Source organism: Heterocephalus glaber, unplaced genomic scaffold (genome assembly GCF_053883595.1).
Source record: "Heterocephalus glaber isolate CG9 unplaced genomic scaffold, H.glaber_assembly_v1.0 deba00001523, whole genome shotgun sequence".
Lineage (NCBI taxonomy): Eukaryota > Metazoa > Chordata > Mammalia > Rodentia > Bathyergidae > Heterocephalus > Heterocephalus glaber.
Window position 1 is genome coordinate 25,408,926 of NW_028258327.1, and position 25,998 is coordinate 25,434,923.

The window sequence follows — 25,998 nt, forward strand, 5'->3', positions numbered from 1 at the left end:
TTTAAATAGTTTCCTGGTTAGTTTATAAGAATGTAGGTAAAACTAATATAGGTAGTGCTCATTTTTTCTAATTTGTAAAACCTTTCTCGTTTTAGAGATTTTAATGGTAGTTTTGAGGCCTTTATTATTTCTAATCTTTCTGTAAGTAAAATAAGCATAAATTATTGAAATATATTTTGGGAAATATCAGTTAACACCAGTTAATAGTCAAAGGAAAATGATTCTGAGTATAAGTCTAATGTCAAATTCTGCATAGTCTCTTTCACAGTATTAACTGGTGCAAAACAAGCTAGAATGATTAGTCTTCTAATTGACATTAAATTATTGGATTCCTAGTCTCTTAACATTTTATTCCACAGTTACTAATCTATAGGGGAAGAAAATGTCAAGCTTATTAGAGATAGAATCATTTTTCTCTAACCCTTACATACCCATAAAACATATTTGAACTTCTAGGAATTCGTGAGACAGTTGACATTGCTCTTTCTTTTTACGAGTGTTCTAGACCTCAAGGACTGATTTGTTTATTTGTTTATTTCTTTATTTTTATTAGTGTGGGGTAGAAGTTTGGAGGCAGTTATTGTTCACATAAGGTTGGTCTGGAAGACATTTGAGATTTAAAGAAAGGTTGAAGACATTGAAAATGTCTTGCTTAAACAGAAGAATCTATCCTGGCAATGGAAATATTATTTTAATAACTTAGCCCAGTATAATAGCAATAGTTTTCAAAAAATTTTTAAAAATTTTATTAGTACATATTTATAATACATTATTATTATATTCATCATGCAGAGTTGATACATGTACATAACACACCTTAATTCTTTTTACCCCTGCCCTCATCTCTTGGTCCCTTTCTCATTGCAAAAGATGGTTTTAGATCCATTTTGAACTGTTAATATTATTTGATTTTATTTTATTCAGAATAATTTAATTATATTGAGTGAATTATATGATATTTATGCCCAGTTTTCATTTTATTTCTTATCTATATTCACAGATATTAATTTTAAGGTTATTGCTTCATATTATATTCATACAATTTTTATTTACTAATTTTACTATTTGTGTAAATGGAAATTTAATGTGTAAGCTTATTTCTCTAAAAATGATTCTCTAAGTTCACAGTAATCGGGTTGTAGTCAGTGAGTAGTTTGAGAATTCATTGAAGAAGTAAACTGTAGTAGACCATGGATTGAAAATGCTAGATGATTTGTCAAATGATTTTACTATAATATTTATTAAATATCAACTATGTTAGCTGTTGATATAGGTGCCTGCCATTACTAACTTTTTAAATGTTCTTTTCCTTCCCTTGGCGGAAACTAAAGCCATATGTTAATGGTACACCCACTACATATTCTAAGGAAGATTTAAAGCAATGGGAAAAATCACCAATACTTAAAGTATCTGCTCCACAGCCCATTCCCAGTAATAGAATTGATATGACAAGCTCTTCCACTTGGGTTACTGGGTCTTTCAGGTAGGACTTTCATTTTGATTTGAACCTAAGAAATGCTCATTTTTAGTCAAATGAAAATTTTTAATGAAGCACATTAAATTAGTATATTTTAATGTACAGAAAATTACCTGTATATATTCACATTGCTAAAATTGCTATCCAGCTATATATAATAGGGTTTCTGTCTGATAAAATTTAGTTGTACTATATTGTTGGAGCATAGTAGTGAATGCTATATTTGTACTTAAATGTAAATATATATATATGTATACACACATATGTATATGTTCAAGTGTGTGTGTGTTTGTGTGTGTGAGAGAGAGAGAGAGAGAGAGAGAGAGGGAGAAAGAGACCTGAATATCAGAAGTCAGGAGAGGTAAGAATGGAATAATACTTATTAATAGGTAAAATACTAAGTTATAGTTAGAAGAAAAAACTGTTTTGTTCTAAAGGAGGATAACTATAGATAGTGATAATGTACTATTTATTAATTAAAACAGCTAGAAGGAAGGATTTTAAATGTTTTCATTATAAAGAAATGATAAATTTTGAGGAGATAGGTTTACTTTGATTTGAACATTTCACAGTGTACATAAGTGTGGAAATATCACATGGTATCCCCTAAGTATGTAAGATTTTTATACATCATTTAAAAATTTAAAAAGCAAGAAAAGCTCAGGAAAAGCTCTTCTCATTTTCTCATTTGGTAGGCTTAAATCTTGAGGCACTCCAAGGGGTATTTAAAATCTCACAAAATGTGTTGTTCTTCAAAGTTAATTTTCTGAGGATATTCATTTAATGTTATATCCCGAAGTTGCCTACATTGTACGTAGATTTTTATTTTACTGAGAAAAGTTAAATGAAGGAGTAGATGTAATTAAAATTCAGTTTGTGTTCTTTCATAGTGGTTATTGAGATTGTGCATCAGTTTTTTTTTTTTTCCTGAGGTACTGTGGTGAACTCAGGGCCTTCACACTGAGCTACAAACCCACCCACCCCTTTTTATTTTGAGGCAAGATCTTGCAGAGTTGCTGAGTTGCCCAGGCTGGTCTTAGACTTAGTATACTCCTGCCTCAGTTTTCCAGAGTGCTCCGATTTCAGGCATGCATCACCGGGTCTGGTCCTAAAACTCTTAATTGGCTAATTATATTATCATTTGAATGATTTTTGTAATTTCCTTTATGCTTTGTTTGCACAGTTGGAAAAAGATTATGATATTCTACTTTATGTTGCTTCACGGTCTAAAGGTAGCTCAAAAATTAGTTTCATGTTTTTTCTGCTCCAAGTAAAAGCATTGGAATATACATAATTTGGGAATACCTAGAAACATCTTCTAATTGCTAATGTTAGAATATTTTGTTAACATGTTTTAAGAATAGCTTGGTAAAGTCAACAACTTAAGGTGGCAATGTGTTTCATTTCAGTGCCCATTGACAAAGTGTATAGCAATATATGGTTAGTATTCTTAATATATACACAAATATTTCTACAGTCATTCTGAAGTACTTTTTAGTGGGAATTATAGGTAGAATTTTTTATTAAAAAGAAACATTACCGTTTAATATGTAATGTATTTTTTTTAGCTATATTATAGATTTTATTTAAATCAAACTATTTCTGAAGGTTGTGTAGTCTTTTATTTTTTCTATGGTACAACTCCTTCTGGTGGATCTCCAGTATTGTTAAGCATCCCTAAAATTTTTTAATCAATATCTTTTTGTAAATAGTAGACTGTAGTGAAAATTTTGTTTGTTAAAAATAAAAAGAATATAGTTTTCAAGCTTCATTCATCCAAAAGAATTTAATTAGATCTTTAGTGAGTTCTAGTGCCAAATTTAGATAAGACTTTTTTTCTTGTGCTTTAGTAGAATTTCAGATACATCATTTACCTTTATGAGTTTAGATGCATCTTAATTATTTGTGTATTTGTATATAAAAGTAGGTTTTGTTCAAAATATCCTTTTTGAGGTTGGCCACAGCTAACAAAATAAGTCTAAATTATACTTTCATTGTTAATCTTACATATAATTTACAGTTTCAATGAAATTTAGGATTGGGCTTTATAGGTAAATGAATGTTTTGTAAAGTAACGTTTTTTTAATGTTGTTTAGTCCTGTCAGCCCACCTGTTGTGGATCTCAGAACCATCATGGAAATAGAAGAAAACAGACAAAAATGTGGAGCTACACGAAAGTCAAATTCTGGGTTAGTTTAAAAAACCATAAAAAAGAAAAAGACTAAATTAGGTTGTATGTATGCCCTAAAGAATTAGAAAGATCTACTGGATCTGGCCTGCATCTGCATAATAGTTATAATCCCTCTTTGACAAAATTTATCTTCTGAAATACTATTTCTTAAATTTGTGCTAAAGATTGAGTTGAGTTTATAGATTAACTCTTGGGAAATTCAGTATTAACTGCTAGAAACTTGCCTTTAACATATCATTGCAGACTGTTTCTGTAGAAAAGCTAACAATTTAAGGCTTATTATACAAGTTCTCCTTGAAAAGTATATGTAGGAGGGCTCATATATAGCTATTACTTGACCATTAATAGTATAAACTGATATTAACACTTCGGTCCAATAATAGTAGAGTCACACCAAATAAATAGAAAACATTATGTGTAACCTTCATTAGCCAAAAATTAATGCTAATTGGTCTAATGTATAGCAAAATGGTTTTTCATGAAGTTAAACTTTCTCAGAAGCAGTGAAACTAATTGGTTTAATTCAATTTTTTTAGCAAAATGATACCTCATGGAGTTAAACTTTCTCAGAAGCAACGAAAAATGATCGCATTGACTACCAAAGAACACAGTTCAGGAACAAGTAGCATGGAAACAGTTTTAAATGCTTCTTCAAAAGCTCCCAAATCAGTGAATGCATGGTATGTTCTTATTTTTGTTAAAATTATATCTATGCACTAGCTTTTAAGGTGGTTGGATTCTGAGATTTTTCCAGCTTCTATTTCTAGTGTCTTTTCAAATATTTCATTCTTCCTTTGCTTTTAAGTTATACATTGAAACTTGAGAAACTAAACTTCTGTTTTTGTTTTAATTTTGGATGTATTGAGATTGCACATCATAGTTTTCAAATGTTCATATATATTTTATATGTGAATCCAATTTTTTCTTAGTATTTTAATTTCTCTTGCTAAAATGATTTAAATGATTTACTCTTCCAGCTTTTAATAAGTAACATATACCATAAGCAAATTTCATAAATGTGCTTCTTTTCAGCTCCTTTAGTTTTTTGTCATTCTGGATGCATCATAATTTACCCATAGTGGCAGCATTAATTAGGAATACTTTTCAAAGGTCAGATACCAAAGTTGGGATGTGTAAAATAAGTTCTCCCTGCTTCTCTGCCATCCTTTCTTTTGTTTGTATCCTGTATGATATATCTGGCTTAGAAGTATTTTTAAATTTGTCAGTGTTATTAAGTACCTTCTGCATGCAAGGCACTCTGCTAGTTTCTGGTAGGCAGCTAGGACACATTTGGTCATTAACTTTGTAGAGTATTTGGTGTAACTGTTATAAAACCAACTTTTGCTTTCACTAAACAAAAATGTGGAAAAGACCAAAAGGAAAAAAAGTTGATGTAAGAGCTGTTAGTATACTAAATATATTGTACTTTGAGAGAATTAACTAAACATTTTCAGAAACTTTGACCTTAGTAACATGGGTTTAGCTATCCCATCAATCAATTTCTTATTTTTAAAAAAGTAAATGAATAAAAGACCTTTATTTGTTTCTCTGGAAGCATCTTCTTTATAACCCAGTGTTCATCTCTGGTCTGAACTGGGTCTTTTCTAGGCCTGTGGAATATTTGTCATCTTGAGATAATTCCTTAATTATGTTGGAAATTTCCTTTCCTTTCCTCCAGAATTTGATCTTGTTTCCTATACATATCCCAAATTTTATTATTTCTTGATTTAGTCCTTACTTTGATGGGTAGTAAAACTTCAGTAGTTTTCTTTTTTTTTTTTTTCCCCATTAAGTTTATTGGTACATTTTAGGTATAAAATACAGTTACATTCATCATTGGGATCTTGTACCTTTACATGATGTATTTTGGTTCTTATTTTTTTCCCCTTCCCCTGCCCTCCCTTCACCCCCTCCACCCTTCCCTATTTGCAAAGACTTTGTTTCCATTTTTTTCCTTTTCTCATATTTTTTCTTTTCCCTTCTTTCCTTTCCCCTACCCCTCCCACTTCCCCTGCTCCTTTAGACCTTTTCTTCCTGTTACACAATATCAATTATACATTTTTTAAATTACAATATCAAGATCTAGGAGACATTACCACACATTTTACAGAATTTAAAAGGATATAGAAAGCATATTTCAAAAATCTGTTTTGAAATAAATTTGACAACTTCCAAGAAGTACTTTGGAAGACAAATTAATGAAACTAACTCTGGAGGAAATATAAAATTTGAATAGCACCTATTAAAAAAAGTATATTCCTAGCTTGAAAACTACCTGTATGACAACAGCAGGCTCATATACATTTTAACTGATAAATTATATCAAACAATTAAAGCAGAAAAAAGAAGGAACACTTCTGCCCGCATTTTAGGAACTCAACATTGTGCTAATCCTAAAACTGGATAAAGATAATAGAAGAAAAAGTATGAATATAGATAGAAATTTGTTTAACAAAACAAACTATTAGAAGTCAGATCTGGCAGTATGTAGAAAGTGGTTTTGTTATAGGGATGGCAGTGTTGGTTCAGCATTGGAAGATCCACCCCCAAAAGTCCTCATTTTTAAAGAGGAAAGGAAAAAGCCATATGATCCTGTCACTAGTTGGAGAAAAAGTATTGGACTAAATTCTACAGCTGCTCATGGTAAAAGCTATCAGGAGAATAGAAGTAGAACAGAACCTTCTCAACAGATTAAAGACATGTACTCCATACTTCCAGCAAGAAAGCCTTATATGAATGGAGAAGATACAATGCTTTCTCCTTAAGGTGGGGAACAGGGCAGTTATGCTTACTCTTTATCTGTCCATTAAACTTTGAAACCTAGGCCCCACCAAAATAGTCTGGCAATAAAATGACACAATTAGGATAGGATTGGCAAGGTAGAAGCAAAATCTTTATAGGTAGATGAAATGATCATCTACAGAGAAAATACTAAGAAATCTCTAGGAACCCCTAGAACTTGTATAACACAAGGTATATATAAAAATTCAGGTCTGTGTATACTTGCTATAAATGAAGAATTGGATATTGAAATTTAAAAGTTATGTAGGAGTACAAAGGACCTAGAAAAGGTAAAGAACAAAAAACAACAAACAACAAATCAAAAACAGTGCTGGAAGATGTTTAGTACCTAATTTTAAGACTTCTTCTAAAGCTACAGTAATCAAGGCAGTGTTGGTGTAAGAAAAGACATATAGATCATTGGAATAAAACAGAGAATCTAGAAATAGAACCACACATATATGGTCCACTGAGTTTTGAAAAATTATTTAACATTAGCATTTTATAGAATATAAACTCAATTCAAGAGCTGAGGAAGAGATAGTGTTTTCAGCAAACGGCACTAGAACACCTGGTATCCGTATATAAAAAATTAACCTCAACCCTTTATTTCCATACATGAAAATAACTTGAAGGGATCTATGAACCTAAATATGAAAGCCTAAAAGTATAAAACTTTAAGAAGAAATTATAAGGGAAAATGTTTATGAATTCAGGGTAGGCAAGAACTACCTAGGATACAAAAGACATGATGTATAAAAGAAAAAAATTGATAAATGAGATTCCATCAAAATTTCGAAGTTTAAATGACATCTTGAAAATGAAAAGTCGTCCTTAAACAGACCATATTTACAATGCATATAACCTATGACCAGAATATATAAAGAATTCTTAGAGCTCATTAATAGACAACCTAATGAAAAAGTAGACATAAAAAGATGATAAATAGCCAGTATAGCACAAGGAAAGGTGTGCAACTCTAGAATCAGAAAAATACTCATCAGTACAATAACAAGATTGAATTATACACTCATTAGGGAGATGAAGTTAAAAGTTTTAAAAGCCTTGTCATGACTTTTTCTTTTTGTTGGATTCTCCCCCTTTGTTTTAATTTGTCACGCCCAATAGATTCATTCTGCTGAGTTTCCTGGGGTTGTGATCCTCATTGTCTTTTCCTAGGCTATTGTCTAAAATTTTTTGGCGTGCTGGTTTGATATTCATGAAGTTCCTGAGGTGCTCTTTATCATGAAAGTATCTTATTTCTCCATCAATTCTGAAAGATAGTTTTGCAGGGTACATCAATCTGAGTTGGAGGCTGTTTTCCTTTAGGGCTTGAAATACATCACTCCAAGCTCTTCTTGCCTTGAGAGTTTGCACTGAGAAGTCTGCTGTGATTCTGATGGGCTTTCCTTTGTATGTGATTTGTTTCTTTTCTCTCACTGCTTGTAGAATTTTGTTCTTCTGTTGGATTTCTGGAATCCTAACTATTATATGCCTATGTGTAGATTTTTTTTGATCAAAGCTAGCTGGAGCCCTATATGCCTCACTTATCTGTATGTCAAGTTCTTTTCTTATGCTTGGGAAGTTTTCTGCCATCACTTCTGTGAAGAGTCTTTTTATGTCATCTGCCCTCTCTCCTGTTTCTTCATTGACTCCAATCAGCCTTGTGTTATTCTTCTTTGCATCGTCTAGCAGCTGCTGGATTGATTTCTCATGTTCCCTTACAATTGTAAAGCAATTTTTCTTTTCCTGGTCACTAATTGCAATCTTATCATCTGTATCTGAAATTCTATCCTCACATTAGTTCATTCTGCTGCACAGACTTTCGATGGAGTTTTTAATCTCCTGGAAATCTATTTGCATCTGTTTTATGGATTCCATTTGTTTCCTATATTGGGATTCCATCATGTTCCTCAGATCCTCTGTTTTTTTTATCTGTGTCCTCTCTAGATTTATTAATCATGTCTTGCACCATGAGCAAAATCTTTGCTGTTATCTGAGTAATTATTTCTGATTTCATTTTTCCCAGATCCGTTTTTGTTGCCAGTTCAGAGAGTCCAGGTGGTTGAGTATCAGATTGTTCCATCTTGTTTCCCTTTGGGGTTGCTCTAGGTGATCCAGAAGTCTGTTTTTGAGGCTTGTTTACATGTCTTCTCATTTCCAAGAGGTGGGAGGGTGTGCTTCTGGCACCCACACAGCTCACCTTCTCTGCCCTAGAACCTTGGGATGGCGGCCGGGGAGCTTCCCTCTGGGTTCTCAAACTTCAGTAGTTTTCTGTTAAGAATGTATATGCTACATACATTTTGGAGTTCTTAAATCCATGGAAATGTTGCTATTCTCTCTTTTATTCTTGATGTGATGGCTAGATTGGAACAGGATTCTAAATTGGAAATCATTGGAGAATCTGTTCTTTTTTCTTTCTTCTGTTACTTTTAGGAAGTCTAATACAATTTGAGTTATAATTCTTTTTATATTACTTCTTATTTTCCTTCTTCCACCTTTCCCCTCCCCACTGATAGCTTAATATAGGGCCTTTTCTTTTTCTCTGGTAGTTTGAAATTTCACAACAATGTACTTTAATAGGGATCTTTTTAAACATGTTATGCTGAGTACTTGCTGTCCTTTAATTGGGAACAGCAGGTCCTTAAGTTCTAGGAAAATCTTATGTACTATTCCATTGATACAGTACTTTTCTTTCTCACTGTTTTGGAGTTTACATCAGATATTGGTCTTCCTGAATTTCTCTATTTTTGTTTCCTGTTGTCCACATATAGTGGACCCTCAAGTTACTACTGGCCTGACATACGAACAACTTGGGTTAATTAGGTTAATGGAAGGTTCATCTGCCTCTTGTTACCTATAGCCTGTACCCAGGTAAACATCCAGATCTCAGCTGTATTGACTTAGAACCAACTTGAATTACAACCAGTCCTCGGGAACTCATTTGAGTATGTAAATCAAAAGTGTACTGTATATGCCTTCCTGGTCTATAGTCTTGAATATTTACTTGACTTTTCAACTATTAATATCCTTAATTGCCAAGAACTTTCTTATTTGCTGGTGATGATTGTTTACACTAGTATAATTGTCCCATCTGGCGGCTTATACTGCTTCTCAGGTGGTCTTTGATTTAAATAATGCATAAAAAGCCATTGATTTAGTAGACCAGATGTCATCATATTACATTTCCTTAAGAAAAACATTAAAATTATATTTAAAAAATTGTAATACAGCCAATTTGTTGTATAGCAGTTATAAATGCATATTATATACACCAATATAAGCAATGGAGTACTTATAAGATTTTCATGTTAAAATTAGAGAATTATTGATAAATACTCATGAATATAAATACATTTCTTATAATTTAATGAAATAAGTTTGATTACAGTAATAATTTTAAGTGATATGAATAGTATTAATATTTATATTTGAAGAGTAATTCAGATTCAAGCAACAACTAGATTCAGTCCATTTATAGATTTTTTATTAATTTTGTTAGTAAAAAGACTAATAAAAGTCATGAGATCCATTTTTTGCACCAGTGGCACATGCCACTGGTAATGTGTTAAAGATTAGTTGTATCTCTTGTAAGTAGCATACCATTTGTTTTTTTTTTGTTTGTTTTTTGGTACCGGGGATCAAACTCAGGACCCTGCGCTTGCAAGGCAGGTGGTGGGCCCACTGAGCTACATCCCTGGCCCCTGTTTTGTTTGTTTTTAATCCAGTCTTCCAATCTATGGCTCTTAATTGGAGAGTTGAGACTGTTTACCTAGAGAGTTAGTACTGAAAGGTATTGGCTGATTCCTGTGATTGTGTTATTTTTCTGTAGTTTATTCCTTTATTTTTCCATTTTGCTTAACTTCTCACCCTGCTTTTTTTAAAAATTTATTTAAAATTAACTTTATTGTCAAACACACACATACAGAAATTAAAACCATTCAAAGAAAAACAATGCAAGGGAAAAAAACTACAATAATATTCAAATACGGTAGAACTGAACCAAAACAAAACTGAGAAGCACTTAAACATTTTTCCATATAACTTAATAAAACATCTCAAGCAACAACAAGACACCAGAGGATGTGATTTGTCTCAGAAAGATCCCCAAAACCAACATTGAACAAATAGAGGTCTGGGAAAAAAACTCCAGTTAGCTAGCATACTCCACATATGCCAAACTTCTACCTAATTTAAATTTCAATACAGTCATATGACATGGGAAGGAAACACAATCCGAGAAATATGTTATATACCCTGTTTTTTGTATTGACTCCTTTATAGGCCACTTGGCATTGTTGGCATCGTTGTCTCTGTCTGTGATATCCTTGGTTATTTTTTGTTATGTATTTCTTAAGGTAATCTTTGTCATGGATGGTCATTACTTCATCATCAGATTTGAAAGATAGTTTTGCAGGATACATTAATCTGGTGTGAAATTGTTTTGTTTTGTTTTGTTTTTGGCTTCAAGAACTTCCTTCCGAGCTCCCCTAGCCTTTAACGTATGTGTTGAGAAATCTACTGTAATTCTACTAGGTTTACTTTTTTAAGTGTTTTCTTGTTTTTCTCTAGTAGCTTTTAAAATTCCATCCTTGTGTTGGACTTCTGGGATTTTAATTATGTGTCACAGAGAGGTTCTTTTTTGAGTGTGGCTATTTGGGTTTCTATGTGCCTCATTTACCAATGTATTGAATTCTTTTCCTAACATGGACAATTTTCTGCTGTGATGTCTATAAACAGATTTTTTACAGCATTTGTGCTGTCTTCTAATTTTTAATTCCTATCAATCTTAGGATAGTCTTCTTTGAGTCATCTAGCAGCTTTTGATCCATTTCCCATGATCTCTTGTTAAGGTATCTCTATATGAGCTCCTGCATCAGTTCTATTTTCTACTTGTAATACTCTCCTCACATTGGTTGCTTCTGTTGCCCATACTTTCAGTACAATTTTTTATATTCTGAATTTCTGTTTGGTATCTTTTTGTAGGCTCTTAATTCTTTACTTAACTGGTCATTTGTATTTTGTATCATTTTGTTTACCTCAGCTAGCTTATAGTTTCTATATTCTTTAAGCATGGTGATCATTTTATCAGTTTAGTCCATTATCTTTTTAATTGTATTGGGTTTTTTTTGGTTTTTCTCTTCTTTCCCTTCATATATTTCAGCCATTTTGTTTTTCTATTTCCTTCCTATCACTGGCCTTTGGGTCAGCTTTGGGAAGGTTTTTGCCTTGTCTTTTTTTTTTTTTTTTCCTCTTTCTTTTGTGCTGAGGGTTGGGGATCAATTAGAGAAGAAAGATTCTTGCTTTAGTTAGTTCCTGTTTCCTGGTGATGGGATCTTGGTTTTGGTTGCTTTTTGGTATTGTTCCACCTATTCAGTCTAGTCAGTTTAATTGGATTAGACCATGTTGCTGTGTTGCAAGGAGAGACTCCTTACCAGTTATTTCAACACCAACAGATCCAACCAAACATCAGTCATGAACATTAAAACATGTCTCGAGCCCTTTAACAATGACCCATAACATCTGTAATATGCTACTACTAACAAGTAGTTTGGGATGGGTCAGTAGAAGGAAAAAAGAGAAAAGGGAAGGAGGATAATAAAAAAAAAGAAGAAAAAGAGAAAAAAAATAACAGATGAGAAAGAGGGGAGCTCAAACTCTGGTGATACTATTTTTATAACTAAAGGGCTGGTGAGGGGAGGTTTGAGAGAATATTTGGGAGAGGGAGAAAGGATGCAGAGGGAGATGAATGTAAGTGGAGATTGAAGGAGGCCATAGGAAAGTCAGAAATTGTTAATATGTTGATAACATTCTTGTGTTTGGATCCTCTATGCAGTTTTGATTAGGATTATTCAAAGCTCTACTTTTCTCCTTTGCACATAATCAGGTACTTCCCATATATTTGCTAGATAAAAGGAAGAAAGGAAAAGAGGAAAGATAAAGGAATAAGAAAGAAAGGAGTAAAAAAAGGCAACAACCTCTCCCCGCCAAAACCCCACACAGTGCAAAAACAGAAAATTAAATTGTCCTCACAGTCTTATTTATATTGCAGTCTGAATCCAACCAGTGAGCTCTTCCCCCCACTTTCACAAGTGGGGAAGGTTTGACTTGTAGGGGGCTCTGGATGGATTTCTGGGTCTGTTTTCTGCACCCCCACCCTCCTTAGAATGTTGCTGTGGCCACCACCTGCTTTTTTTCCCTCACTTAATCAGTCTGCTGCCCACTTGTGCAGGTCTCCAAGCTAGTCCTCCCCTATGATTTGTTGAGTTGCCTGCCTGTGACTGAGAAGGCTTCTTGGTGATCCTCATCCTGCTTTCCTGGTGCAAACCACGCTCTGGGTGTAACTAACTGGAACCCTTTGCCTTTGTTTTAAGGTCAGAATCACTAAGTTGTAGCGTGCGGTGTGATTTGCTCTGCACCCAGTTTTCTGCCAGTTTTGCATAGATCATCTCAATATCTGTTCTCTTCGCTGCATGAAAAAACCCTGCAGCTGTTTGTGTTCTCCCTCCACAAGGTTTCTAATAACCACATTGCAGGATGCCCTCTGGTCAAGGCACCTCTCTCAGGCTTTCTGTATGCTTCCGTCTTTGCCTTCCACAAAACATCACTCTTCAGCCTGTAAGCTTATTGATGCTGTAGAACCCACCATGCTCAGAAACCCCCAGCTCACCAACCCCAGCTTGGGGCTCCTGCACAGGCACCTGCGGGTGAGCAGTGGGCAGTGAGCAGGATATCCCACAAGCACAGCTCTCCTGGTAAGTGGGGGAAGAATGAGTGAGTTCCTATCTGGGGCCAATCTGTCCATTTATGTCTCCAGGGTCTCTTCACAGTCGCTGCCCACTCAGTAGCCCCTTTAACCATGGCTTTCTCTGCACTTAAATCTAGGTCCTTGATAAGGATCATGTGCATGTTGTCAGCTTTCCCAGGGCCTTTGAGTGTTTTCTCAGATACTAAAAGGCTTTTCAGTCTCTAGTGCCCAGATCTGAGAATATCTCATTCACTGTGTTTGTTTTCTCATTGTGGCAGGTAGGAAGGTTAAGAGTCTATTCCAGCAATGTGACCTCTGCTGTTGTGCAGGATTTCTCTCTCATGGCATTAGATCCTCTCCCAAGGTGGCCTGTGTGCCAGTCTTGGGGTGTAAGGGGTGGTTCAGATCAGGGATGATCTAGCTTTCCTTCTAAACAATCCGTCCCATGCTAGATTCAGGTCTGGTTGGATGTCTCTTACCCTTCCTGTGGACTACTTTCTTAGCCCCCTATTTCTGTGTAGTACCTATTTTTTTCTGGAGCACATCTTTGGAACCTCTCACATGCACTGCTGCCCCTAGACAGCCATCTCTTTCACCCTTGTGTTTTATATTATTGAGTTCTAGGAGTTATTTTATAGTCTCAATACAAGCTTTTATCCAATGTATGTTTTATAAATATTTTGTTTTCTTTATGGTTTCTTTTGAGCAGAAGTTTTTAATTTTTGGTTAGGTCTACTTACCAGTTCTTTATTTGTTGATTATTGCTATCTGTGCCCTCTAAAAACTTTTGCATACCAAGTTATGAAGATAATGTTTAGTTATTTTCTAGATTATTTAATTTTGGAGTATAGGATGAGATAGGCATCAGGATTTATTCTTTATGAGGACTTCCAGTTGTAAATATTCCACTTGTTGAAATACTTTTCTTTGCTCACCAAATTGCTTTGGCAGTTCAACTATTGAAAGTAAAATGACTACAGTATATTTGAGGGTGTAACGAGCTCTCTCTGCCCTATTTGTCAGTTCTTATGCCAGTATCACACTATGTTGATGACTCTTAATTTGTTTTATCTTTTTCCAACTTTCAGTTTTGAGTTTTTTTAAAGAATATATTGGCCAATCTAGGTTTTTTTGGTATTTCATATAACTTATAGAATCAGTTTATCAGTTCTATAATGAAAAAGCTCTTGAGGCTAATTCAGTTTTAAGTAGTATAGATCTCAATATAATTTATTTTTTAAATTTTTTTTCAAGATATTTGTCCATACCAAAACTTGTTTGAATCAAGTTGTTTATAATATTTACTTATTCTTTTAATTTTTGTAATATCTTGTATTACCTATTGCCCCATAACTAATTATCCCAAAAAAACTCTTGAAAACAACCAGCATTTATTATCTCACAGTTCCTCTGGGACAGAGATCTTTGTTTTGTATTTCTGGCTCAAGTTTCTGACAGTGCTGCTGCAATCAAGATTTGACCAGGGCTATAAAAATTTCAAGGTTTGACTTGGGGAAGATCCTCTTCTCAGCTCACTAACATGGATATACTTTAGACTGACATTTTTCCTGCTATCATTACATTAAAGATATCTTTCCAGTTTTCTAGCCTTCATTGTTCGTGAAACAAGCTAGCCATTTCTTATTGTATTATATTTCTTTGGCTACTTTCTAGATTTTCTTTTTATCTTTAGCTTTAAGTAGTTGTGCCTATGCTATGCCCAAGTATGATTTTCTTTGCATTTATCTTTTGGTATTTGCTAAAATTCTCAAATCTTTAAATTTATGTCTTCTATTAAAGTTTAGCAATTGTTTCTTTTTTTTTTTTTTTTTTTTTTTGCTTAAATTCTTTTTTTGGTACATTTTAGGTATACAATACATTTACATTTGTCATTGGGTGCTTGTACCTGTACATGATGTATCTTGGTCCTTATTTTTTCCCCATTACCTGTGCGCCCTTCACCCCCTCCACCCCTCCCTGTTTACAAACACTTTGTTTCCATTTTTTTCTTTTCTCATAATTTTTCCTTTCCTTTCTTTCCTTTCCCCTTTCCCCTTCCACTTCCCCTACCCCTTTGGACCTTTTCTTCCTATTTCAAATTATCAATTATTCGTTTTAATCCTTATTTACACTTTCAGTTTCTCATACTAGAGAAACTATTCAATATTTACACATGTGTGCTATTTATTTCACTTAAGAGTATGGCCTCAATATGCACCCATTTAGCTATAAGTGTTTTTTCTGCTGTATCTCTCCTCTGCTTCTGGTACTGCAGTCATACAGGTTAGACCTTTTAAGATTCCATAAATCACCATGGCTGACTCAAATTTTTTTCATTCATTTATTTTCTCTGTTCTTAAGATTCAAATTTTTCTATTGATTTATCCCATTTATTCACTCTCTCTGCTAAGTCCATCCAAGTGAATTTTTTTATTGTATTACAATTTCTTGAAACTATTTTGTTCTTTTGTTTGTTTTCTTCTGCCTAGTTTACCTGTTCATTAAGCCATTCTGCACATATTTTTGTTGCTATAATCTGAGGCACAGTTACAATAGCTACTTCAGTGTCATTGTTGATTTCAACATCTGGGTTTATCTGCCCTGTTGGTATTCATTGGTTCCTTTTTCTTATGGCATTGTTTTGGTTGGTTGACCATAGATAGCAATGATCCAATATCACATTGAAAACTCTTCAATTATATCATTATAAAATTTTTGGCATATATTCTATTGTCTCCTTTTAATCTTCAGCAATACCCTTTTACAAAATGTATGTTTTAACTTGATCTTTGCTTTCTTTTATAGGACATCTGCTTTACATTCATTTTCGTGCAAGTCATTCTGGGATTTCTCAATAGAAGATAAAAAATATGTTATTAACCATAGTTCAGGAGATCATGTCAAAAAGACTTGTTTTAAATGGATTGAAAATTCTCAGACCCCAAAAGTTGTAAGGTAAAAAAACTTTAATATATGTTATATTTAAATATTATATAGTGGTTTTGTGCTCTGAAATGATCTTAAAAATTTTATAAAATAGATTTTATTTTTTCAGTAATGGAGAATGAACTCTAGGATTGCTGAACTGCATGCCCACCCTGTTTTAAGTTTTTTGAAACAAGAGTTTTGCTAAGTTGCTCAAACTAGCTTCAAACTTTCAATCCTTCCTCAGTCACTTATCTCAGCTAGGATTACATGGATGCACCACATACCCAGCTATGAGGCAGGCTCTTATACATTGTTTCACATTCAAATTTAAAATTAGAGCATGCTTATTCCTTCCCTCTTTGAAATATTTGACTTACGGTAAAGTGAATGTATTTCAATGGTACAATTTGAAATTTTGGTACACACTCATGAAATCCATACTGCATTCAAGATAGTGAACATAATCATCATTCTCAGAATTTTCCTTATTCCCCTTCCCCTCAATCAATTACCATTTTACTTTTTTCAGTATAGATTAGCCTTTATATTTTAGAATTTTATGTCAGTAGAACCATATAGTATGTATCCTTGTTTAGAATCTTTTCTTTTAATTCGGCATAATTATTTTGAGACTCATCAATGGTGGTTGTGTTTTTTTGTATGGATATACCATAATCTACTTATTTATACATCTGTTATCATACTTTTGGGTGTGTCTTTTTCTGTAGCTATTTTTGGTAGTAGCTTTTAAAGTCTAGTATATTTTTAAAAAATGTTTCATATTTTAAAAACCTATGTGAACATCTAGCCATAATTTTAAACAATATTATAATAAAAATAGCTTCCTTGCCATGGTATGTTAATTCTTAATCATAGTTCAAAATGAAAAATCCTCGGGTTTTTAGAAGGCCAATGTTAGAAAAAAAGAAAATGTTTGAAATTGGTTGGATAGATGAAGACTTATTTTCTTATTTTTGCTAATATGACTATCTCTTAAAAATATTAACGCTTAGAATGTTTTAGATTAAAAAAAATGTAATGAACAGTGTCAGTTGTGACCAGATTCTTCTAATTTATGTAATAAATTATACTTTATTTCACTGGATGTAAAACTTTTCTTCCTCTTTTAAAAAAAATCTTGTCTCTCATTCCAGTGTATCAAACAGACAAATATAAACTGATTGGAGCAAGGAGAGGGGACTGGTAACCATAGTAGTTTAACTTCACATCACATACCTGCCCTACAGGTAGCTCCAGAGGAACTGACTTGTAACAGTATTGCTTGGAAACTACTGATTAGATAAAGATATTTAGATATTTTTACTGCTGATATTGTGACTGGCTTCTTTATTTCTTACAAGTACATTTAAGAGCAAAGTTCTTGAGCCATTTTCTTATAAGACAGAAAATATAGAGATCAGAAAGAATCTGTAGAAGTCATCTAGTTTACTTCTGTAACTTCAAATACTTTTAGCAGTGGAATGCTATTTTAGAATAAAAATCATAATTGGAACTCTAGCATAAAAGAGATACCAGTGTAAGTCTTTTTACATATAAATTTATGTTAAAAATTTATTGTTTATGATGGGATCACAGATATAAATTGGGTACAGTTTAAGACATTGATAGTCTTAATACAGGGTGTAATAAATTTTTTAAATTACTACAGTAAAAGACACATTGCCATTAATCTTCCTCAAAATATTCCCCCCTACTTCGAATCCACATCCCATTGTTCTTGCCACTTTCTGAAGCAGTTCTGGAAGTTCTCTTTTGTGAGTGTCTTGAGTTATGCTGTGGTAGCTGCCTTAGTGACCTGAATTGATTCAGAGTGTTTACTTTCCATGATCATTTTGATTCTGAAGAAAAGCAAGAAGTCACACAGTGCAGATCAGGTAAATAAGGTGGATGAGGACCACCTCAAACTTTGTATCCAAAATCAAACTTAACATTTTCCTCATATGTCTTTTTAAGAAAATGGAAATCAAACAAAAATAGAGAAAACATAGAACAACTCATTCTTCCTTAGTAGCACTTGAAAGCCTTTGTCTCCTCCGTTTTCTTCAGTAATATTCAGTGTCTCATCAGGACATGGCAGGTTTTAGCCCTTAAATATTTCTTTAATACATATACAAAACTGTCTCCAAGACCCTGGCCTTCATTCATTCTTCTGTCTTTCACTTGAGCTACCAGAGTAGCCCTCCTGACTGATCTTGTCATAGCCTTTCTTCTAATATATTGACCTATTTTGTTCTTTTTAAAAATGTAGTGTATTGCTTTTATGATAAAAGCTAGAATTCTTAATGTTATCTTTAAGGCTGGCTCCTGCCAGCCTCTTTAGTTTTGTCTTACAATGTAACCTTTGTAGTCTAGCCTTCCAGGATTATTGTTCTCAAATGCATTGTGCATCTGTCTACCTTCTTACCCTTTGACTAATTGAGTTTGACTGTTTTCAGTCTATTTGGTCATATATTTTGGAAAAGTCTGACTTCCTTTATTGGGTCAATTTCTTAATGTATTTCCATAGCATTTCTTCGTTTTACCTTTCACAGTGAATTAAAACTGTAGCTCTTGTTTTAAGTAATATTTGTTTCTAATATAGTGAGTTATGTTGCATGCCTTAAACATGTAAATTTGAAAGTATGAAAATTAAGTTCATTTTTGTAATACTTTACATTTTAAATATTAACTATATATTGAAATTTAAAATTTTTTTCTTGGATAAGTAACTGTTTTAGAACTCAAAAAATGTTAAGGACCTGCGGTTTCATAGTTGATCGCTAGAGTGTGCTATAACATCATGGTTCCTAATTGTGAAAATGTGTGCCATAATAGGTACACTTTTTGAAGTTTGAATTGAAGAAGTGTATGGATCAAACATGTATTTATGGCATGATTGTTATGGAAGTTAATGTCTTGAATAACTGTGACTAATATTTGACAGTGATTTTGAAAAAGAAAACAGATTGAATTTTAGTTTTTATTTTATAGAAGTTATGTAAATAGTAAGCTATTTTTTAAAAAAGGAAATATAAAACAGCACAGACAAAATAAAATATTCACTAAATTACAGGACATAATAACATATACATAGTAACATCATAGTAACATATGCTAGAAACAACATTTTACTGGCTTCTGTTGGGTATATATAAAAATAAAATATTCAGGCTCATCTTTTTTTTTTTGGTACTGGGGATCGAACTCAGGACCTTATGCTTGCGAAGCAGGCAGTGGAACCACTGAGCTAAATCCCCAGCCCCAGGCTCATCTTTTAATGTGTTTAAAATGTAGTTGGTAAATTTAAATGTGGACACATAGAAGTTTTATGACAGAAAAAGAATGCAACTGCGGTACAATGTAACAGTATTAAATGGTTGCAAAGTGATATATGATTGTATGCCAGATAAGAAGTTCAAAGAAAGAAAAATCACCACAGGCTAGAGTTATTAGGAACAACTTCATTGAGAAAGAAGGGCTTGAACTGTTGTAGTTTATAAACATTTTTATATTCAATTATAAATGTGTGCTTATTATGTTTATAGTCATGTGAATAATAGAAAAATGGATCACTTAATTACTGATCCCTTTCACTGGGATGGCTTTTTTGTGTGTGTGCTGGGGATCGAACTCAGGACCTTGGGCTTGTCAGGCATGGTGCTGCTGAGCTAAATCCCTGGCCCCGGGGTGGGATTTTTAAAAGAAGAAATAATATAGAAGAAAGAACAATATAAACTGAGGAAATACTGGGAGTTAAAGCAAGAAGACAGGAATGCTTATGATCCTTTGGGGAGTTAGGGTGGCAACAGTGAAAGGCGCTCATCTCAGAAAATTCTGCAAATCAGATATTCTTCTAATTTTAGAAAATGTGACCCAGCTCTCCCCCAAAGCCTGGCCAAGAAAGGCAGTGTCATTTAGGGATGTTAAAAAGTACAAAGAGGGATTTATACAATTTTTACCTTTTCATTGTTACTTAGGTATTTCATGTATTTTCTTTCATTTTCATCTTACTTAAAATAGCTTCTATGATTCTGGATGAGAAAATGCATTTGTGTTCCTAATTATCTAATTAGTAAGAAAAAGTACTTATGAAATCAAAAATCTATCTTATGTAAAAATCTGTTCATAGTTTGTTTTTATTTTAAATAAAATTTTATACTAGCTCAATTACAAAGATTTTTACATAAGTTCCTTTAAAGTCTTTGACAATAGTATTGTAATATCCATCACACCAGTTTACTATGAGGCTTATATCAGTGTGGGTATGAAAATGCTTCATAAATTATGAAGTGTTACATAAATTGTTATATTTAAGCTCTGGTTGTTTCACTGTGATGTAGCAAGACCTGTACGGTTTAAGACATTTTGGTCCAATTGTTCAGATATTTTAGCCATTGATACAATTTTCAAAGATAGAGCTTGTGGTTGCTGCTTCTTACTTAGCAATTAAATAGTAACAAATGGTTGTACTATATTTTTGCATTTATTTGAGGGTGTCAGAACATTTTAATTGATCCCCAGAACATCAGGATTATATTTAGCACCTTGAGTCGTTCTGTATTTTTGTTCTATATTAATACTTTAATGCTCTAGAAAACTTGTATTCTATGGCTGCCTTTAAGACCTTCCAAGGGACTTAACCAGGGGACTTTGTGTTTAGTTTCTCTCAAAGGTAATTTCATCAGAATAGAATTTATATGCATTTATTTCATATTCTAGTCTAGATTCGCATCATCTCATAATCTCATAGTAAGTTTATCCTAACCTCTTTCTAGTTAATTTTTTTTTTAACTTCATTTTTCTCCTGGCCTAAAGCTGTCTTCTGTTTTATCCTGGAGATTTCTCTTCTTTTGGGTGTCAGGTAAAGATCCAGCAGCTTTAAAGTTATAGAATGTCATTAAAGATTAGGATCTTATAACTAGAACTATTCTCACTTCATTTTTTATTTCAGTACCTCTATCTGGAAGAAAAAGTTACCAGTAATTCAAAGGAATTAGGAACGTAGAAACAAAACTGCTTTTATTTTACCTTATACTTAAAAAAAAGAAACTTTGGCTTTCTCTTTCAGTCATTTATTCTCTAATTACTTTTTAATAAACAAATATGTTTCAGGTATTCTACTGGACATTGAGATACAAAGATGAACGAAACAAATGAAATATCCTGAGAGACTAGTCTAGCAGTTAAGACAGACATGTAAGCAATAATGACACAGTATATGAAGTTTTACAATAATAATTAAAGTCATATAGGAAGAGAAAGAAGGTGATATTGAGCCTTCCTTAAAAAATGAGAAGATGTTTGACATAGAATGTATTTCAGACTAAGGGAAATAAGTGAAAAAGACCTGGTTTTGAATTAGTTCTCTGCTACTTAACCCAGTTTGTGAATCAGGCAAATTTTATAAGACTCTTTGAATTTTAGTTTCCTGTTATGTATAACAAAAATAATATATCTTTTTCACAGAGTATCACAAGGATTAAATGAGACAATATATATGAAAGTACTTAGGCTATCAGTACACTTGTTTGCCCTTACATACACATCAGGTCTACATATTTTAGCTTTCAGTGCATTTTATATACTCTCCAGCCTTATTGTTTCTTTTTAATTTTATTTCCCTTTTAAATCTCTTCCTTACCATCAATCTATCATTTTTTGTTTATTGAAGAGAACACTTAACTTTAAGTAAGCCATCAAAAGTTTAAAGTTCCATGTATTTGTACAACTCAAATCCTGTCTCAGAGCTATTCTCCCCAATGTTACTGTTATTTCCTTGGTGAAACCATCAGCATAGGCCTTCTTTCATTTTATGTTGTTCTCTGAATCCATAGTACTTTGCATATATTAATACAGATATCAGTTATAATATTCTCATATTGTTTTGTTGCTTAAGTATAATATTTTCAAATCTCCCCTTCCAGAAATTTTTGAAGGGAAGAGATTGAGTATTAATCAGCCTGATTTTTAGCACTTCTCATAGTTCTAAGATATGCCCACTAAATGTGCGTAATTGAATCAGGAAGTTAGTATTTTAGGCTTTGCTTTCTATGCTCATCTAGGTGTCAGTTTGCTCATTGCTGGAAGAAGGCATTTGATCAATTTAGGTAATCTGTAGAAACTTCTCTTGATGTAAAATTCCACAATTTGGCCAGTCATTACACTACTTTTTTTCAGTTTTTTCCTCTTAGAATGCTTCCCATCTGCTTCATCATATAATCTTTATTATTGCCTTCTAAGTTCTTCTCCCTGAATTCCTCTCCAGTGACTAAAACATTTTTATTTTTATAGTCTTTGTAGTTAATAGAACTCAGCTTGTTAAATACTGTCCTAAATTCTGTTGCATTGTTTTATGTCATTTTATATGTTGTTTCCTCACTTAGCTTATGAACTATCAGAGATCGAGTCTTATATTCTTGTTCTGTGTATAATCCTTAGCTTATCAAACCATATTAGTCATCCACAAAATTTGACTCGTAATTATAGTGGTACCTTGGTTCACAAACACTTTTGTTTGTAAACACTGCATTGGATGACGAACATGATGCAACCATCTTTCCCACATGAACACAAATGTGGCCTCTTTTCCAGAATCATGCAATGAATTGAGTTCATGAACTCAGGTACTACTTTATCTGATTTCTATGTATTTTGAAACTTAGTATTTAAACATATCTGTAGATTATTTTGTTAACTTGTAATTTTAAAAGTAGGCCTGATTGCACACATTAATTCGCCTCCTGAGGCAGGAGCCTATATCAATTAGCAGTTTACTAATAATTACTAGAAGTTTTAATCTCCAATTTTGACATTTGTTTTACAGATGTTCTAGTCACGGTACTTCAGGACCAGAAGGCAACCATATTTCAGATTTACCACCTCTAGACAGTCCCAAGTAAGGTTAACTGATTGATTTGGGGCCTCTACAGCTAAAGTTGCTGCTTAGCATTGACAGAGAATGTTATGAAATTGGGAATACTATGGTATTAAGTAGAATGTATTATTTGAATATTCTCTGCTCCACACTTTTATTTATTTATTCATTCATTTATTTAGTTAGTTATAGTGCTTCGACTTCATCCCCACATTCTGGAATTTTCTGAAAATTTCCATGTAACACTGATCCAAATAAAATAATAACTATCCTTTTTTTCTGTTACCTGTTCTTTTTGTAATCTGCAAAAGCTTCCAAGTCCTCTTATATAGTTGTCACTGGAGGAAAACACGTAGCATTGCTTATTTCAGAGGAAATTCTGTGCTGTCAGTATTGGAGAAGTTGATTGAAACTCATTTTTATTGTTCTTACAGTCCCTGGCTATCTTCTTCATTGACTGCTCCTGTGGTAGCTCCAGTCACTTTTGCATCTATTGTAGAAGAAGAGCAAAAACAGGAAGCAGCTCTTATCAGAAGTCGAGAAAAACCATTGGCTCTGATTCAGGTACATAATATAACTATCAGGGTCTAATTTAAGGAAGAACTACCCTACATTTCATCTTTAGGTCTTAAGAAGATTGTATTTGTTTGCTTTGGGCAGGTTCCCTTATCTATCAAATTAAAAATTTAAATGATATATAAAACTAGTCTGAAACATTCAGTAATTTAAACATTAATTGAAGGTGTTCAGGATAATTAATTTGGAACCAATAAATTGTGATAGAACTTATATTTTGGGCCAGGGATTTAGTTCAGTGGTTTCGCCGCCTGCTGTGCAAGTGCAAGGACCCGAGTTTGATCCCTGGTACCAAAAAAAAAAAAACTTATATTTTTAGTTTTGGTAATGCTTTAGACTCTTTAGATATTTAACAGTGTTCAGTGCTATACTTGGCTTGTGTACCAGTTAAAGTTTTTAAATTTTAAGCAGCAGGTAGCAACTTTGGGTAATTTAAGAAAGATAGAATTTATTTGAGGAAAGCTAGAATTCTACAGACTTGGCTGAGAGAGTAGACAGCCAGGCTTGGACATAGACCCATAGTGGCACTGGAATGCAGAAGCAAGATTTTTTTTTTTCCTTACCTATTTGCTATGTTATACCTTGTCATTTGTTGTGGTTTGTTTTTTAACAATTTACATTTGAGCTTCTAGGCAAATCATTTTAAAAATAGAACAGTAGGGTTTTATTTATTTATTTATTTTTTTGTATTAAATTCTTTTATTGGTACATTGTAGGTATACAACACAATTACGTTTCTCATTGGGAATTGTACCTTTACATAATGCATCTTGGTTCTTATTTTTTCCCCATTCCTAGCCCTCCCTTCACCCCCTCCACCCTTCCCTATTTACAAAGACTTTATTTCCATTTTTTCCATTTCTCATCATTTTTTCCTTTCCCTTCTTTCCTTTCCCCTGCCCCTCCCACTACCCCTACCCCTTTGGACCTTTTCTTCCTTTTTTTTTTTTTTGTATTAAATTCTTTTATTGGTACATTGTAGGTATACAACACAATTACATTTCTGATTGGGAATTGTACCTTTATATAATGCATCTTCGTTCTTATTTTTTCCCCATTCCTAGCCCTCCCTTCACGCCCTCCACCCTTCCCTATTTACAAAGACTTTATTTCCATTTTTTCCATTTCTCAGCATTTTTCCTTTCCCTTTTTTCCTTTCCCCTGCCCCTCCCACTACCCCTACCCCTTTGGACCTTTTCTTCCTATTTTACATTATCGATTATTCATTCTAATAATTGGTACATTTTACGTATACAATATAATGACATTCATCATTGGAAATTTGCACCTTTACATAGTCTCTCTTAGTTCTTGTTTTTCACCCTTGCCCAGCCCTCCCTTCAACCTCTCCATTCCTCCCTATTTACAAAGATTTTGTTCCTATTTTTCCATTTTCTCATATTAATCCCATTCCCTTCTATCCTTTCCCCTAGCCCTCCCACTTCCTTCCCCTTTGCCCCTTTTCTTCCTATTTCACATTACCTATTATACATTTAGTCCTTATTTACACAAGAAATTAAATTTTCATTTGACATAGGATAAAGTTTGTTTTACATTTGAAATCATGAGAAGCAAGATTTAGAGCACTTGCACACTAATAGAAAGTATCTCACATGATAAAACTGTTGGAATGAATGGATTCCAAAAATTTTAAGTTTATTTTTCCTTCTACTTGAAGATTCGATTCAAGGGAGAGGGGTGTGTTAGCTTTCTCATCACTGAGACACAAAACCCAATACCCAGAATTTAAATGAGGAGAGGTTTAGTTTTTTCGTGATTTCAGTCATTATCCTCTGATTCTAAGGAAGAGCGTGGCAGTGGAAGGGCATGGCAGAGCAAAGCTACTTAGTTTATGGTGTCTGGAAAGCAGAGCCGGGGAAGAGTGCCAGAATAGCAAGGGCAAGGGCCCAGACACAGATCACAAGGCCTCCATGACCCACCCAAAGCAAACCAAGTTGAAACTTCACCCTAACTGCCACATTCTACCCCTTTTCAATGTGCTACCTAAACACTTCTCCTTAAAACATACTTAATCTCCAAATAAAGAAAATAAGTTCATAATTCCATCTAACCATAACACAACTATTCTGTCAGTCAGAAATTCAATAATCATTTCCCCAAAGTCTCAACAGTTCCATCATTTTTCAAAAGTCCAAGTCTCTTCTGAGACTCAAGGCAGATTCCTAGCTGTAAACCCCTGTAAAAATCAAAAACGATTAATGTAATCCCAAAGTACAGTGATACAGAGTAAACATTCCCATTCCAAATGAGAAGGAATAACGGTATAACAAAGAATCCAACCAAAGGGGAAACATTAAATTATATAGCTCCACATCTGGCATCCTAGACACACAGTGATAAAATGAGAGTTCCAAGGGGCTCGGGTGGCTCCACTCCTGTGGCCTTGCTGGTTGCTGCTGACA

General features: G+C 33.4%; 1 protein-coding gene across 14 annotated transcripts in view; it reads left to right on the forward strand.

Moving 5' to 3' along the window:
- Ibtk (inhibitor of Bruton tyrosine kinase) overlaps positions 1-25,998 on the forward strand; it is an 88,040-nt gene that overhangs the window by 58,955 nt on the left and 3,087 nt on the right. For all 14 annotated transcript variants that reach the window (XM_087188119.1, XM_087188120.1, XM_013077966.3 and 11 more), the window contains 6 exons: positions 1,332-1,483; positions 3,574-3,666; positions 4,205-4,348; positions 16,003-16,152; positions 22,949-23,020; positions 23,434-23,563. In XM_087188119.1, coding sequence (XP_087044245.1) covers positions 1,332-1,483; positions 3,574-3,666; positions 4,205-4,348; positions 16,003-16,152; positions 22,949-23,020; positions 23,434-23,563 — 741 coding nt within the window. The remainder of the gene's footprint in view (positions 1-1,331; positions 1,484-3,573; positions 3,667-4,204; positions 4,349-16,002; positions 16,153-22,948; positions 23,021-23,433; positions 23,564-25,998) is intronic.